Here is an 18,574-nt window from a genome sequence, read left to right as displayed (position 1 = left end):
CAAATAGATGTCCAATCTCTTCTTAAAAGTTCCAGTGTTGGAGCATTCACAACTTCTGGAGGCAAATTGTTCTAGTAATTAATTGTTCTACCTTGATGAATGTATCTTTTCTTTATGTACACTGAGAGCATATGCACCAAGACAAATTCCTTGTGTGTCCAATCACACTTGGCCAATTAAAAAAATAATTCTATTCTATTCTATTCTATTCTATTCTATTCTATTCTATTCTATTCTATTCTAACTGTGAGCAAATTTCTCATTTCTAGGTTACTTCTCTTCCTGATTAGTTTCCATCTTGTCCTGCTTCTTGTCCTGTCCTCAGATTCTTTGGAGAATAGCTTGACTTCCTCTTCTTTGTGGCAGCCCCTGAGATATTGGAACCCTGCTATCATGTCACCCTTAGTCATTCTTTTCATTAAACTAGACATACCCAATTCCAGCAACCGTTCTGTATTTGTTTTAGCCTAAAGAGAAGTAGATTACTTGCTATCTGTGCACTAATGTCAGTTGGAAGGATTCAGATTTCTTAGGCACTAGGAAAAGATTTGGGACAAGCAAACCTATGCAAGAGAGAAGGGCTCTACTTGAACTGAAATCGAACAAAAACTTACAGATACATAAGATCCAATGGCTGGTAAAATAAGCTTTCAACTAAACCATGAAAGAAAAGTAATTGGTGTTGGGCAATATCTTGTTTGGAAGAGTGTAGTTATTATTTTTATTTTATTTTTATTTTATTTATTTGTCATAATATCATACATAAGCATAAGCATGAAGCAACAGTAGGACAGGAACAGTAGGCACATTTGTGCTCTTATGCACGCCCCTTATAGACCTCTTAGGAAAGGGGTGAGGTCAATAGTAGACAGTTTTTGGTTGAAGCTTTGGGGACTTTGAGAAGAGACCACAGAGTCAGGTAGTGTATTCCAAGCATTAACAACTCTGTTACTGAAGTCATATTTTCTGCAATCAAGATTGAAGCGGTTAACATTAAGTTTAAATCTATTGTTTGCTCTTGTATTGTTGTGATTGAAGCTGAAGTAGTCTTCAACAGGAAGGACATTGCAATAGATGATTCTATGAGTTAAACACAGGTCCTGTCGGAGGCGGCGGAATTCTAAGTTTTCTAAACCCAGGATTTCAAGTCTGGTGGCATAAGGTATTTTGTTGTATTCAAAGGAGTGGAGAACTATTTCTGGACATGTTCAATTGTATTGATGTCTGAAATGTGGTATGGGTTCCAGACAGGTGAGCTGTATTCAAGAACTGGTCTAGCAAATGTTTTGTAAGCTCTGGTTAGTAGTATAGTGTTTCTGGAGAAGAAGCTACGTAAGATTAGGTTTACAACTCTTAATGCCTTTTTTGCAATGTAGTTGCAGTGGGCTTTAGCACTTAGGTCATTGGATATGAAGACTCCAAGGTCTTTGACAAGGTGGGGGTCATCTGTAAGATAATGTCTGTCGAGTTTGTATTTAGTGTTTAGATTCTTTTTTCCAATGTGTAAGACAGAGCATTTGCTGGTTGAGATTTGGAGTTGCCAGGTTTTAGACCATTCTGACACAAAGTCAAGGTCTTTTTGAAGGGTAGCTGTATTGTTGGTAGTGTTAAATAGTTTGACATCGTCAGCAAAGAGAACACAATTACTTTTAATATGGTCGCAGAGATCATTAATGTATAATATGAAGAGTGTTGGTCCAAGAACACTGCCTTGGGGAACGCCACTATTGACAGGAACAGGTTTTGATAGGGCACTGCCTATTTTGACCATTTGTTGTCTGTTTGACAGAAATGCTCTTATCCAATTGTGGAGGGGTCCGGAGATGCCATAGGATTTTAGTTTGAGGAGAAGTTTGTCGTGTGCCACTGAGTCAAAAGCTTTACAGAAGTCTATGTAAATTGCATCTATTGTTTTGCCTTGATCAAGATTAGTAGTCCATATATTTTTGCAGTGAAGAAGTTGTAAGTTACATGATAATTTTTTTCTGAAACCAAATTGTTTATTAGAGAGTAGGTTGTTTGTTTCTAGGTGGAGGGTAATTTATTGGTTGATGATGGATTCCATAACTTTACAGGTAATGCAGCATAGAGAGATTGGTCTGTAATTTTCAACTAAGATGGGGTCTCCTTTTTTGAAGACAGGGATGACCGTGGCTAGTGACCAAAGTTTGGGAAGGGAACCAGTCGTGAAGGCTTTTTCAAAGATTATGCTTAGGGGTTCTGCTATATTAGTGGAAAGCTTTTTTAAGAAGTATGCACATAGTCCATCAGGTCCTATGGATAAGGATGGTTTATTCCCAAAATACTGTTAACAGACAGACCAATGTTAGGTATGAGTTAATTGGTGGACAAGTTACATGTTAAAAAGCAAATTATTCACTATGGATTATTTTGAAAGGGACTGCAAATAAAAATGCCAGCATTAGAACAAATCCACAGTATGCCTGCATCTGGAGTACTGAATACTGTCTGGTCACCATGTTTGAAAAAGCAATTAACAGAATTGAAAGAGAAACAGAAGAATTCAACCAAAATGCTCAAGTTAGTTGCACGTCTTCTCTACAAAAAAAATATTGGAATGTTGGAACTCTTTAGCTTGGGGGGAAAGACAAATTGGCAGGTATATAAAATCTGTGGCAATTATTAGTCAAATCGTCATATTAGCTACTGGTATCAACTTGGATGGCTTTAAAAAGAGATTGGATAAATTCATAATAATCTGTCAAAGACTTTTGGTCTTTAAATTTGATGTTACTTCAAGACTGGTGATGACATGCTTCAACATATTACCTGCGAAGGCATAACTGCAGTGTGTGTATGCGTGTGTTTGTGTGTGTGTAATTTTTTTCCTCCTTGCAAGAACTCCTGAGGCATCTGGTTAGCCATTGTGAAGAAACAAATGCTGGACTAAACTGGACTTTGTTCTGATTGGGCATACCTGTTCTAATACTTCTGAATGTGCTTCTTTATATCAAAGCTCATTAAGAAATTCTAGCATGTCTCAGTTACTACTCGCATGGGAAAAACTCAGCAGTGAAATCCGCTTACCTTCGTTACCGGTTTGGGAACAAGAGCGTGAGTGCCTCTTCTGTGCATGAGCAGAACCTTCTGCTGCGCATGTGCAGATGGTAAAAAAATGGGACGTAATGATGTCCTGGTAGATGGGCAGAGCCTCCCGGTGCTACCAATTCGGCGAGCCGGACAGAACCGGGAGGAATTTCACCGCTGGAAGAACTGCTCCTGACATGGAAGAATAATCTACAGTATGCCTGAACCAAAGTGTTTTGGATGTTTGGTCTATACAGAAAACAACACGAAGCTAGTTCACTCAGGCTATAGATTGAAATCTGGTTGCTCCATGTCCAACCATAGGGGAGGGTTAAGATGGGTAAAAATCCAGAAGAGTAGCAGCAGCTGAGGGGAGGCAGGAAAAGTGTTGGAAAGAATATGGGGCAAGTAGGCCAATGAAATATACTCTACTGGGCAGGGATTCTTACTGCTGAGATCATCTAATACAGTGGTTCTCAACCTTTATAGTGCTGCGACCCCTTTAATACAATTCCCCACGATGTGGCGACCCCTTTAATACAATTCCCCATGATGTGGCGACCCCAACCATAAAATTATTTTCGTTTTGAATTTATCACGCCTGAAGCCGTATTGGCTAGCGATCTGAACTGCTTGCGATTGCCTTGAGGACGGAGGCATTAAAGCAGAGACTCCTCCCCTATTAAGTTTATCGCGCCTGAAGCCAGATTAGGCTAGCAATTGGGAGTGATTGCAGCTGGCTTGAGAGGGAGACATCAGAGCAAAGATTTTTCTCTTTTTTAACTCATCGTGCCTGAAGCCAAATTCGGCTAGCGATTTGAAGAGTCTGCAGCTGGCTTGTGGAGTCAACCATTGGAGCACGATTCTTCGACTCGCAAGTATACTTCCCATATTTCCGATGGTCTTAGGCGACCCCTGGCAAATCGTCATTCGACCCCCAATGGGGTCCCGACCCACAGGTTCAGAACCACTGATCTAATATATTGGAGATCATGTGGTAAAAGAGAAGAAAAAGCATAGGGCATAGGGCAAGTAGTACTGTATTTTTTGAAGATGCTTTGGACCATAAAATGCACTTAGCTTTTGAGGAGGAAACAAGAAAAAAAATCTGCCTCTGCGTCCCAGCATCCATCGGTATTCATCTGGCTAGTGTCCTTGCAACAAACAGCAAAGAGCCTGGTCAGCGGCAGCATGTTATCGCAGCCTGATTTAGCACGAGCAGCTGATTGGCGGTTAGATCAGCCTCCCGGAATACCAGTGATCAGCTGTTCCAGGCTGCGGGGATCACTGCTGCCTATCACCACCTTCGCAAGTCCCATTTTTGGCCTCTGCGCACCCCATTTTTGGCCCATTCCAGGTGGTGGCAATCCCAGCCGCCTGGAATGGGACAAAAATGAGGTGTGCAGAGGCAGAAAACGGCTGGGGGATAGTTGGTGGGTGGGATATCAGCAACATCCACTCTATAAAACACAGACATTTCCACCCACTTTGTGGGGGGCAGTGCATCTTATAGACCGAAAAATATGGTATATGTGGTACTGGGATATTGGCTGTGGCTGGGGAGGAGGAGGAAAAGTTCTGAAATGATCAAGGCATGGCAGAGAAGGAAGATGGAAGTGCTGGGAGTATCAGGGCCATGTAGGCTACTAGAAACTGCCATAGTAGCAGGTGCTTAAGGGAGGTGGGGCAATAGCATTGACACACATGGCTCATGTTGTATTTGCCCTGCAACATTATTTAAATTTTTGTTTTCTTTCTGAAACACAGAATCAAAGTCTTTGGGATTTTTTTTTTCCCTGATGAACTGTAATCAACCCGAAATGGTTTGGCAGAACTTTCAGGATGTGGTGGGGTTTGTTCTGGATCTGAATCATAACCTTTATATCTTTTGGATTCTTTTTTTTTTTTAGAACTTTTTAACTCGGAAATCCTGCCAAACATTAAGTGTTAGAGCTTTTTGAACTATGATTTCCTGAAATACTGTATTAATCAATGTACAGGATTTCCTTTCTGAGCACAAGCTAATAGACTTACAATAGCTATTGGAACTTTTCATTTCTTTGAAAATGTTCAGTACATGAAATAGTGTGGCTAGAAAGGGTAGCGAGTTTCAAACATGACACAGGAAATAGTAGAGTACACCCTGAGCCCAACATACATCTGATTAACATTAATCTTTAAACCTTTGAGTCTTTTCACAGCTATAAGAGCAGCTGTGAGAAATAAAGCACTGAAAAATGTGAAAGTAACACGCTTTCCTTGCCCCCTCCTAAAAAACAGACTATTCCACTCAACAACTTTCTTTCCATTGTAAACAGTTTTATTCACTCTTTGAAAGAGTCATGCAATCCTAAATACATATTGCATCATTGTCATTGAGGTGCACACAAGTGTATCCAGAGGGCTTCATCCTTCATTGCACAGAGTCAAAATATAACTGCAGTCCTGAGTGAGGTTCCACTTGCTTATCTGCTCCCACTCTTTGCTCATTAATGTATTTCAGATGGACCCCATTTCTGCATCTGGCAATTTCCGTTTTCACAAAAACAAAAACTGGCTAGGAGGGGTGCATGAAACATGGCCTTCATCCCTGAGAGAAAAAGGCTACAAGAGAAAGCTACATTTTAGAATGGCCTTGCTCGGCCATTTTCCCCCCCGCCATTCGATTACCATTATTACAGTTTTTATAGAGAGATGCCTGGAACATTAGGACCACACACATTTCAAGAGTATTGGTGAGAACAGAATAAAGTATATACACATCGCCTAAACCAACCCCCATGATCCCTTTTAACATTTGTCCTAATTGCAAGCATTGTCTCAATATATGAATATTTTACAGGCATACTACATAATAGGTGAGTTAAGCTCAAGGAAATGCATTTTTGCCCAATTCTCTAAATGAAGAATGAGAACAGTTGGACAAAGTCATGCTCATAGGACAAAATACTTTTATGGGTGTTCACCAGCTGCACCAAACCATATGAAGACTCCAGATCCACTTAGTCATTTCATGGGGCACAGTTCTGAATGCCCCTCAAGCTTGTTCAAGCTGAGCATAATTATCCAAGGTTTTATGCTAGTTTGTTACTGCTGTTATCGGACTTTCAAAATACTATTAATATGGCTCATGAAGTCAAAGAACTAGGCGGGGCCATTTAGTCCATCAAATCCAACCTCCTGCTGAGTGAAGAGATTCTTAACAGATGTCTGGCATTCACTTTACACATGCACTAAAGGGGAACCCACCATTTCTTTCAAGCTTTTCCTAACATTCAATTGAACCCTCCCTTAAGTTCATAATTACATGTCCTGTGTTCTAAAAGGATAAAGAACAGAACTTGATCTTCTTCTCTGGGTCATCCTTTCAGGCCTTTGAAGATGCTCTTTTCCTCCTAGTTTTCTGTTCTCAAGGTCAATCATTCTCGGTCCCTCTTTTCACAAATCTTCATTTCCAGCTTCCCCAACATTCTCATTGCTTTCTCTGGACTTATTGCATTTTATTTTAATCATTTTTAATGTTTGGTATCGAGAACTGGGATTGATAGTCAAGATAAGATCTCACTATAATAAAATGGAACAATTACTTCCTGCAATTTGATATTTATACTTAACATAAAATCCAAATTTTAATTTGCCATTTTTGTAGCAACGCCACCTGCTGATTAAAATTTGTGGCAACTACCGTATATCAGAATCTTTCTATCCAGTTAGATATTCATTCTATACCTGTACAACTCATTTGATTCCTATACAACTTTGCACATATATTAAATTTCATTCTATTATTTTGATCCATTATTATTTTTATTATTATTATCTGTTATTTTTTATCCATTTCTATAACCTGTCAAGATTGTTCTAAGCCTTATTTCTTTGAAGGTGTTGTCAGTAAATCTGAGAAGCGTCCTGTGTCCAATCATACTTGGCTAATAAAGAATTCTAATCAAATTTCCACTTCTCATTCCAGTCATTTACAAAAGTTCACTTGATTTGATGTGGAATTATCAATGGATATTCTTAAATATAATTTTAAAATCAACTGTTTAATTATTATACAATTATATCCACAAGTTGGCTAATCAGAATGTCATGGGGTATTTTTTTCCAAATTCTTTGCTGAACTAAAGAATAGTGAAATTTCATCTGTGGCATTTCATCCTGTAACTAGGTTGCTAGGTTAGACTTCTTGACAAATCCAAGCTGGCTTCTGTAAGCATTTTAAAAACAAGGTAATTACTAGATCAGCCATTTTACAATCTGTTGTAGAATCTTCTCAGATACTGATATTAGACTGACCTCTAGTTCCTCTGGATCCTCCTCCTTCCCTTTTTGAAGAGGGAAACATTTATTCTCTTCTGCATTGCACATTACCTGATCTCCAACATTTTTCAAATATCATGCAGCACTGTCAACCAGTTCCTTTTTTATCCAAGGATAAAATCCAATTGATATTGAATTAATTTTCTTATTCAAAAATAAACAGGTACTTCCTGACCACGTTTCTTTTGCTCTCAAACCTCAATCCTGTCACTTTATTCTGTTCTTCCCAATTGCTTTTGTAACATCTCCTTGTTAGAGAAGATTTGGTCAAAATAAGAGCAGAGTAATTTTGCTTTTTGTTTATTTTTACCATTTTTTCCCTTTTTTATTGTTTAGTTAATATGTATTTAAACTCGATAGGTATTTTTCATTAAGTCATCCAAGGATGCAGTGGAAATGCTGCCTATGTAGCAATGCACACATTTGTTCTTACGTGACTACGCAAAGTAAGGTATGATAGTACCTGAGCAGATTTACATTTTTAACCTTGAAAAGGGGGTGAGGAGTGATGCAGAATGGGACGAGGTGTACTTTGACTTCTTCCCTTGGAGGCTACACAAGATCATCATCCAGAAAGTCTCTCCTGGAAAATAACTCTACGTCTCTGTGAAGAATTGTCAGTTACTATAGCTTATTAACAAAGACCTAAGAAGCAAGGATTCAAGGTAAAATGAAGCAGTCCACCACCATTACTCCTATGGAAATTGTAAATGAATCCTTCTCATTGAATTATTAATGGAACTGGATTGTCCAGCTGTAGGACTTTATGGTTATTTTATGGTTAATCTCCAATAGAATGGCAATGATAAAGCAGCTTTAAAAGGCGGGGGGGAAACCCTAAACATCTACAGTTAGTAGTTTTGCTCCCGCCGTGTCTTCAAAAATTGCTTGAATGCCATTTATGTCCATAGTAGTCCAGTCCACTGAATGCCATCAGTAGTCCAGTAGAGATCATATCTCAAAAACTGTAAAACTTCCATTAGTTTTAATGCATATATTCAAAAACAGTCGGCCCCAAGATACTGGAGATTCATCTGATTGCTAGTAATATGTTGGGGAGGGAGGAAAGTGAATTGCAGCACGATCGTTACATGAACAAGCAAATAATTGTTTTTCAGTGTAAAAGAAATCACATTGCTGCTTTGGTATGATTTTCATATACTTGTCACCAAAGGAAATATGTTAACATAATTAACAAATGCGTAATGAAAGACACCTTTAAAGGGTTTTTACCCATATAAACAGACTTCAACAACATGCGTGTAATTCAAGTGACATCACCATACAAATAATGCGTTTAATATATCCCAAATAGCAAATTGCTATTTGATGCCAGTTCTTTTTGTTTTCCCCAGCCACACTTTCACATACAGTTAATTCATTTCCTTTTGCTCCAGGGGTGGGACATCTGTGTGAATTTTCACACAGAAATCTCTCTGTTGAAAAGTTTCAATTACAGCTAGCTACACTACTTATCTGTCCACTTGGAGAGAACTGCTGGACACCACTTATTTCTTTACCAAAGTACTGTTGGTACTAGACATGTTAATCCCTCTGAAACAACATTGCCTGTCTGTGTTACATCCCACAATTTAGCCCAGATCTTGAATAATCTGATATTAGATCTTTGGCATTAACCCCTTAGATGTGGCTCAGAACAGCTAACTGAGCATGTTTGAACGGTAACTAAAAGGCTACAGGATGAAACTGGAATAGATAAAAAGGCAGATCATTACGTTTCTTCTCAAGTCAGCAGTCATTAGGTGATATCAAATGCATTTTATCATTCCGGGTGAAGACACAGTGCTCTTCCAATGCATAGGTTTGGAGGTGTGAATTTGTTTCCGCATACATTATGTTTTCACAATCACACATTCAGTATGTACATGCTAAGAACTTAACAAATAACCTGGCATTAATTCATAGCTAGCAGAAGGAACCCAGTGTTATGACAATCCCCAAACAAGTGTTAAGATTAAGAGCATAAAAAGAAATGAAGATTACAAAGCAGGTTGAGTTGGTAAGATAAAAATAGGGGAGGGGGAGAGAAAATTTATGAAGGTACCAATCATCAAATCCGCCTCAAGCTCATTCAAGCTCATTCATCCACCCTCTCCGCAAGTTCATTTTGACACAAACCTCCATCACAAACCATTGAGTTAGTGATTTTTTTTGAATGCTTAGTATTATGTATCTATTTAAAATAGGTGTCATATGATCTGCAGTACTTGATGAAGTTTGTACCCATGGTTTTGCTGCTCTTCTTTATGTTATTGTGAAGAGTGTTTAATATCATTATTTTTTCTTTGTGGTATCGAAGACACAGACATACACTGCAAATCTTCAGCAAACTCCAGATCAGCATTATCAGAGAAGGGGTGTCTCAGCATTTGGCGAGGTTCGGAGAGTTGTCAGCTGATGTTGGAAGATCTATGACAAAGAAAACAGTGGACAATATTGTGGATGTGAACTCAGCCAAGTTCAGAAATAGCATATTGGCATTCCAGAGGAGGCAATATCCATATTTGCACCTTAAATCTCAACAGGTATCAGGTGAATTACATTATTTAGTATTACCAGTAAGATTACTATCACTTTGTAAAATATTACATTGCTGATATAATTTGACTTAGGCTTTCCTAGGATTCTACATTCCCCTTCTTATGTTGCCATTTATTACAAAACATTCTATTAAATCAAATGCTTTTTAAAAGGCACATTTATATTTTGCTACCCCTTGAAGTATTGTCAGAACAACTGCTAATCTTCCATTTTAAAAAAGAAGGCTAAACAGCCTAACATGCTTTCAAGCCTTCTACTTGGTCATGTTTACCAAGACATATTGACAGGTATGCCAACATAAAATAGAGGGTTGTAGGAACTTTCCTATGGCTTATACAAGTTATTTAACTAATACTGAGGGGTCATTAGGTGTGAAAGTGGAAGTTGCAACCGTGTTTCCCTGAAAATAAGATCCTGTCTTATATTTTTTTGAACCCAGAAATAACCGCTTAGCCTTATTGCCATGCACTCAAAAGCCTGATTGGGCTTATTATCACGGGATGCCTTATTTTGGGAGAAACAGGGTATTATTAAGAGTATAAAGAAGACAAAGTGCTTGCCAATATTCATGCCCAAATATCCTGTATGCAGTGTTTCTAAACAAAATATGTGTAAAAGTATTTAGTCCTATTCTGGTTAAATTTCATATGCTGCAACCATTCCTAAGAGGTAGAACTTTGCTTCTGCTTTGGAGAAGAGGAATACTGTTGCAGATCCTTGATAGGACTCACTAACTTAGCCCTTTCCAACTTAAGACTTCTCTAGATGGAATCACAACTTCTAGCATTTCCACCAAGGATTACCAGGATACTGGCTTGGAATGTGGGGAGCTGTATCTCTATCATATTGAGATCAGAGGTGGGTTTCAGCAGGTTCTGACCAGTTCTGGAGAATCGGTAGCGGAGATTTTGAGTAGTTCGGAGAACTGGTAGTAAAAAATTCAGACTAGGCCCGCCCCCATCTATTCTCTGCCTTCCAAGTCCCAGCTGATCAGGAGGAAATGGAGATTTTGCAGTATACTTCCCCTGGAGTGGGGTGGAAATGGAGATTTTTACAGTATCCTTCTCCTGCCATGCCCACCAAGCCATGCCACGCCCACCAAGCCATACCCAAGAACTGGTAGTAAAATTTTTTGAAACCCACCACTGACTGAGATGACACCAGTTGGGGAAAGGTGAGCCTGTTGAATAGCCCAACAATAAAAAGAGCACAGCAGCAACTGTATAGCTTTATACCAATTTACACAATAGCAGATAGACAATACTTGAGAATTTTATAATAAAACAGCCAACATTTTCTGTAAGAACATGAACCTGAGATACTTTAAGCACAAAAATGACTGCTGTCAACCTTGTGACAGCTATTTTGCTACTGATATAGTTTATAAAAAATTGTTTACACTATTTGGTTTGATTAAAACCCAGGGTTATACATTGCAAGATATTAATTTGGCTCTTCGCTGAATACAAGAAGCAACTAAGGTTGTCTTCTATGTGTGTTAGTTTATGTTTAAGGTGTTTAATTTTTATCCCTCAAAGCTATGTTCTTCATGTAATAATAAGAGACACGTCTGCAAAAATGTTTTCAGTTTCACACACTTTTCAGAAAATATGTTTATTACATTCAACCATGGATTTAAATTTTCTTTTTTTTCTTTTTTATCTCTGATGTACAGTACATAAACATTCTTTCAATTGAAGAATATACCTGAAAAATATACCTATACACCAGCAGCACTACTTAGAAGAATTTTAAGTTATATGGATTCCTGGCAATTGATGCAATGCTTAATGACAAGGAAGACTGAGGATAAAGGTATGAATACCAACAAAGCCTTCCAAGGGAAAAATGCTTAAAAGGAGTTGTCAAGAAGTAGTTAACCAAGTAGATACCGTATTACAGTCAAGTAATGTGCAATTATCAAATTCTGAAAATTAAAAACTAAATCACATTACACTGAGGACAGCCAGCTAAGAACACATAAAGAATGTAAAAAGTAACTTGGCCAAACCAAATTTAGTCAATCTGATGTCTTCTATAAATCTTATAGAAGTCCACTGCTTTTTCTGAGCTGCTTTATCCAGAGGTAAACAGTACCTAATCCTAAAAGTAATGTATAGCCATACTGCTACTTCTTTGCCCATTCCTAATCTAGAATGTAAATAGACTGGATTTGTGACAAATCTCATCCATGCCTTATTTTTGCAAATTCAATTTTCTGTAATGCTGTTTTGTTGGGTAATTATTTTGTTTCATCCAGTAAATTATCAGTGCAAAGACTATTGTCTGATGGTACTTTCAGTATTACTTTATGTTTTTTATGCTCCTGTGTGTTCTCAGCATTTTATCACAGAAAAAAACAGTGGGGGCAGGAGAAAGGCCTGCAGAATGCTTTTTTGACAGTCAGTGCTATATATTCCCAGTCTCAAACTCTCCAGATTCCTATTTGCTTGCATGTTTTTTAGCCATCTCCCTTCCAATGCATTCTATCTGGGAAATTCTTGACATGGCCAGAAGAAAGTCCTTTAATGCCCATTATGGGTTCATTCTAATGCTCCTTTAAATCTATCCATGTTTTAGATGAGTAAAAACATAATGACATAATCACCTTCCCTTTGGTCAATTTTGATTCGATTTTCCTCCTTCTCATTCCATGTGGCTGAACAATCCACCAGGCAGATCTTCTAAATGTCCCTTTTATCTTTGGGACAAGCTGTAACAGTGAATTCTTTGACAATAAGTTTAGATTTTCATCTGCCATCTTACTTACATGGATATGTCTCTATCTTCAGTCTGCATTTCTTTTTATTTGCAAAATGTGCAGTTTCCTGAGCCAGCTCTTTTGGGTAGGCGGTGAAACAAACTCAGGACTGTTCTGAAAAATGTTTTACCTGCATAGCTGAGATGTCTCCTCCTAATCCTTTGGGTTCAGTGATGGCTTGTTTCCCTTAGAAACAAGCCACAGAAAAGTAATCTATCATAAGGATCTAAAGTAGACTGATGTCTAAAGCAAGTGTGGTTTGAAAGTTAACATTCAGCTGAGACCTTAACTAACCCTGTTCTACTGGCTTTCGGATCATGGATATGAGCCCAAACAGCAGCAGTTCCTATATTCCTTTTCCTATGTTCTTTACATCAATGAATACAATGAGGGTTCTCTAGGCATAGTGATAAAAGTGATAAAAGGAACTGCTTGACCCTGGAGAGAAATGACTTTTTTTTCCCCAAAGGCTGTGCCTGTGAAAAGAAGTCTTAAAAAGAGAAAGAACCCTATGTTGCAGAATGAGAATTGTATGTTTTCCAGGTGTGAGCAACAAAGGACTTTATGTATCTCATACCTATTCCTCAATGTTTATGGGACAGGATTCCGGAGCTGCAGCTGTTCAGTAAAAAAGAAAGACCAAAAGCAAATGGTAAACCAGAGAAAAGACAGACCCACACAAATGCACAGACACACAATGGGGTGGGGGTCACGAAGAGAGAGGGAAAGAGAATGAAACAACAAAAGCTTCCTGCATTACATTTATTCTCCCCCCCCCAGAATAACTTTTAAAGCATGCTTGCACCATGACTCTGGGTGATAACATTCCAACTTGGGAATGTGCCAATCAATATAAATCCAATCTGCCTTACTGTCCATATTTGTGTTCGGATTTCATTTTAAAAAAATACCGGAGGGAAAAAAAAGGCCATTCCATTTAGCCAGAGGGCAAGAGATTTAGCCCTAATTTTTTTTGAAAATGTATAAAATTCAGATGGATTCTTGGTTTCTTTTTTTTTTTTTCTACCAGCAAAAATGCCTCCTCCATGTCTAGAGTAGTCGCTTCTCAGTGCTTCCTTGAATGGCTAGGTGACCCTATAGCTACACAGACACTTGGGCCAATCCAGGATGTGCTACAAAAGATGAGCAACGTCCACCTTATGGTAAGAGGATCTTCATGTATTTCAAAAAAACTGTTTTCAAAACAGGGATGAAGGACCCTGGACCATTGTACCCATGGTATTTCTGCTAATATTGGAAGCACCAAATTCAAATTTGTTTCAGCAGAATTTATGCCTGGCTTGTTTTGCCTTCCTAACTTGAAGGCGATAACTCCACGTAAAAGATTCCTAGCTTAGTACTGTAGCCTGGTTTTTGCCAGTTCTTTATATTACTAGAAAACATTGTGATCCATTCTGTAGCAAGAATTCACTATAATGTATAGGATGTGTCATACATCATGAAGAAATGGAGATAGTCTTATAGAATGGGCCAGACTACTTTCTCTCTAGTTAAGGGCTAAGCTGAAAAATCGAAACACAGAAGCCATGGGTCCTAAACCTCTGCCTAAGCTTCTCAGCTTTTTTAATTAAATTATCCCATATTTAACAGAAATTTTATTTATTTATTATTTTAATTTCTATTCTATTTCTAAATGTGCAAACTATCCTACAATAAAAGCAAAACAAAACTGAAAACATTACCACGGTTTAAAAAACTAACTTTTTTTGCTTTTTTTACACACATTTAAATTTATGCTATGAAGTAATGACTAGAATGTCTCTTTGTCATTACTATAAAACACAGACTTGCTTCAGAAACACAAAAGAAAATAATATACCTTAATAAGGTATCATGTGAAAAGGCTTCTGAATATGTTACATCTCAGAGATCAGTGCAAAATCCCCCAAGGTTCTTATACTTGTGGTTGGGAGATAATGACTCAGGAAAGCAAAGTTAATGCTTGAAATGACCACATAGTTAATTAGTACATTAATACAGCATTCATTCATTCATCCCTGTTTAATTAAAACTGCTGGATTGGTAACTACTTGTGGCACTAAAACATCTCACTTTCAATAAAAACCACTTTGCAGATTGCCATTAAGGATCCGTCTTCATGCTATTTTTTCATTCAGATATTCAAAGATGGGGAACCTGAGAATTAAATAGGTCTTGTAGACCTCGCACATATATAGCAACTTCTACCCACTATTGCATATGCTTATGTATTTTGTTCTATAACATGTACACCTGAGACAGAAGTGGTTATTTTCTTCCCATCCATCTTCTTTCCGAGCAGGCCTTCCTATCTCCACCATTCTACTCGGAATGTCGATTAGCAGCACTTACCTGTATCTGCTCTTAAAAAAAGAGAGAGAAGAGGATCCAGAGACTAAAATACCCATAAGCCAAGGCGTGAAGTTTAGCCAGAAGATGTTAACTGGAATAGGAGTTCAAACTTCGGAGTGAAGAAAATGGAGTGTGAGGGAAACTCAAGGACAACTTCAGAACCTCTCCTTTGCCAACAGATCAGCCCAACCATTTTCAAACTCTACATGCTAAAGGGCTTAAAGCCACATGCATCTCTGCACAGCAGATCAGAAAGCCATTCTAAGTTCTGTTTGAGTGCAACTTCTGTGACACTGAGGCAAGTCCATGTTGTTTCTCGAGCAGCTATGGAGAAGCAGCATGGCTTTGCTCAAAGACTCAGAGTTAGTCAGCAGGCGGCAAGGGGTGGAGGGGGCAGAACGTTTGGCTCTGTAAACAAACAGTGAGGGGAAGGGATCAGCAGAAGAATCTTGCAAGCAGCAAAGCCACCCAAAAGGTATGCAAGCCAGAAAAACTGAAGCCGCATCTTGTGGTAGCAGAGTCGTTATTAAATTTATTCCACAAGGTCCCAAGGTCCGAGCCTCCTTTTTTGGAATCACCATAAATACTTCAGGTGATACTGCAGAAGAAACGTCTCAAATGCCTACAGATACAGCCTGGATACTAGGAGAGATGGGCTTGATCCTTATCCGTTACAATTCCCAAATTAAGGTCCTATAAACTTCTGACTAACTGTGCACAGGAATCTATTGCTTGTTCTTCAGAAAACTCCTGCAACCACTTCCTCATTTCTAGGGATCTCTGAGGAAAGAAGGGATCCATAGTATTTGATGGAAACATGCACCCGGTATATTCATTTGTTCACACACAAGGCAGAGTGTGTGGGGAAAATGAATCAAAAGATGATGCCCATCAGGTGATTTCTCATAATATTGCCAATGTCTCAGAAAACACCCAGAATATCTCGTTTGGCATTTCTGATTATTGTCGGCGATCATGTTTTGGGCTTTTGTGGGGTGGGATGGGAGAAGCCCTGACGTTCAGTAATATTTATCCAAAATTGTAGATTGCAGTAATTAAATACAGGTAGTCCTCGACTTACAAAGGTTCATTTAGTGACTGAAAAAAGTGACTTTATGACCATTTTTCACACTTAAGACCGTTGCAGTATTTCTGGAGTTACATGACTTACATTCAAATGCTTGACAAACGGTTCATATTTATGATGGTTGCAGTGTCCCAGGATCATGTGACCATGTTTTGCGAACTTCTGACAAGCAAAGTCAATGAGGAAACCAGATTCATTTAACAACCGTGTTGCTAATTTAATAACTACAGTGATTCACCTAACACTAGTAGAGGGAGCAACTCGAGGCTCCCATGTAACACCTCTCCTGCGCAAGCTACACTGGTTGCCGGTGGTCTTCCGGGTGCAATTCAAGGTGTTGGTTACCACCTTTAAAGCGCTCCATGGCATAGGACCGGGTTATTTACGGGACCGCCTGCTGCTACCAATTGCCTCCCATCGACCATTGCGCTCCCATAGGGAGGGTCTCCTCAGGGTGCCATCGGTCAGACAATGTCGACTGGCAACCCCCAGGGGGAGAGCCTTCTCCATGGGGGCTCTGGAACGAACTGCCTCCAGGTTTACGTCAACTCCCTGACCTCCAGACCTTTCACCGCGAGCTGAAGACATTTTTGTTTCATCGCGCAGGGCTGGCCTAATAGTTTTAATGGGGGTTTTTATTAGAGTTTTTAGTCTCTCTTAGCCAAATTGAATTTAGTTTTTTAAAATGTTTTTAATGTTTGTCTTTTCTGTTTCTATCTGGCTGTAAACCGCCCTGAGTCCTTTGGGAGAAGGGCGGTATATAAATCAAAATAATAAATAAATAAATAAATAAATAAATAAACAAACAAACAAACAAACAAACAAACAAACAAATGTGGCAAGGAAAGTGGTAATGTTGGACAAAATTAACTTAAACAAATTTCTCATTTTGCAACCTAAATTCTGGGCTCAATTGTGGTCCTAAGTCGAGGATTACCTGCAATTAGATAAGGATTCTTCTTTGAATTTTGACAAAGATGGGATTTTCTAAAATGCGGTTTTGAAGGTTTGCTCATATTCAAGAATTCTGTTTTCGTCCAGTTGAAAGCGCAATTGCTTTTTTTAATCAGTTTGCTCAAAACAAAGGGACAAGCTGTTGCTCTCCATCCTTATTTGTTCAATGTGCTGGCTGGCAAGCTTGGCATGGATCCAGTGCCATATTTTTTGCGAAACAGACTTACAGTATGAGTTCACTGTTTTTCACCCCTTCTTTTGTAGACCATGGTTAAGTATTTCAAATTTTATTTTGGAGGAATTATCTAGTACATCTAGTATTTAGTTCTCATCTTGGGAACCTAAAATTGAAAGTATCTAATCTGGTGATTTTATTGAATAAAAAGGAAAAGAAGCACAAAATAAGATGCACTTTTCCCTCTAGCTTCCAGATTTCTTTTGGCCTCTTCAAGACCTTTAGAAAACTGTAATAAGCATTTTTCCCCATCTGTTTTCCAGCAAATTTGGTTCGGAGACAGTCTTTGAAAAGCCAAGTACTTTACTACTGATAATTAATAGCTGATATTACGTTGCTCAACTATCTGTGCAGGATTACAACCATTTTAAAAGATTACAACAGGAAGGGTCATGAGTTCATATTAAATTGTATTTACCATGACATTTGGTTAGGATTTACCCAGTTCTGAACTTTTACGTGTGTGTGTGTGTGTGAGAGAGAGAGAGAGAGAGAGAGGGAGGGAGGGAGGGAAATAGAGGGAAGAAAGGGAGGGAGAGAAAGGGGGAGAGGGAGAGGGAGAAGGAGGGAGAGAGGGGGGAGGGAGGGAAATAGAGGGGAGAAAGGGAGAGAAAGGGGGAGAGGGAGGGAGAGAGGGGGGAGGGAGGGAGAGAAAGGGAAGAGAGGGAGAAGGAGAAGGAGGGAGAGAGAGAAGGAGAGGGAGAGGGGGAGGGAGAAGGAGAGGGAGAGGGGGAGGGAGAAGGAGAGGGAGAGGGAGAGGGAGAGGGAGAGAGAATGTGTGTGGTTCTGTATGCAGGTATGTAATTAATATATCTATACAGGTAATATTCCAAAGAACATCTTTTTTTCATCTTGAAATTGAAGTGACCTTGCAAATGCCTGTGTTTAAATGATTCCTGCTCTAGCAGAAAGATGATATTGTTACTATTGTTGCAGGTCTCTTATCAGCGGGCACATGTGTAGTTGGCACAGCAAAGCCTGGATTACCCACAAAGTTTCCCAAATGGAATAAATTAGGAAGAGAGACAAGATGACAATAGGAAAAGAGATTTAGCTTGCCCGTAGCTATGTAAGGAAATCAAGGATGAAGAAAGCACTCCTTTCAACCACATTGAATTATTATACCAACCAAGAAAGAGGCAGCCTTGAAACTTTGGAGAAGGTGAAAAAAGCAAGGAATAGGTTGCCATGGTTTTTGAAATAATGGCAATTTTACTGACCTGATGGAAAGGGTCTGGTGCACCTCTGTTTT

The 18,574-nt window shown here is 38.8% G+C and overlaps 1 protein-coding gene across 1 annotated transcript in view; it reads right to left on the bottom strand.

The window, feature by feature from the left end:
• Positions 1-5,434: 5,434 nt before the first annotated feature.
• Positions 5,435-18,574, bottom strand: part of RNF157 (ring finger protein 157) — a 114,543-nt gene continuing 101,403 nt past the window's right edge. The window contains exons 20-21 of the mRNA XM_058173297.1: positions 13,272-13,312; positions 5,435-9,801 (exon numbers count right to left, since the gene is read on the bottom strand). Coding sequence (XP_058029280.1) covers positions 13,272-13,312 — 41 coding nt within the window. The 3' untranslated portion in view covers positions 5,435-9,801. The remainder of the gene's footprint in view (positions 9,802-13,271; positions 13,313-18,574) is intronic.

This window comes from Ahaetulla prasina, chromosome 2 (genome assembly GCF_028640845.1).
Source record: "Ahaetulla prasina isolate Xishuangbanna chromosome 2, ASM2864084v1, whole genome shotgun sequence".
Lineage (NCBI taxonomy): Eukaryota > Metazoa > Chordata > Lepidosauria > Squamata > Colubridae > Ahaetulla > Ahaetulla prasina.
The sequence above is the reverse complement of the archived record's forward strand: the minus strand, read 5'-3'. Positions and strand labels throughout refer to the sequence as shown.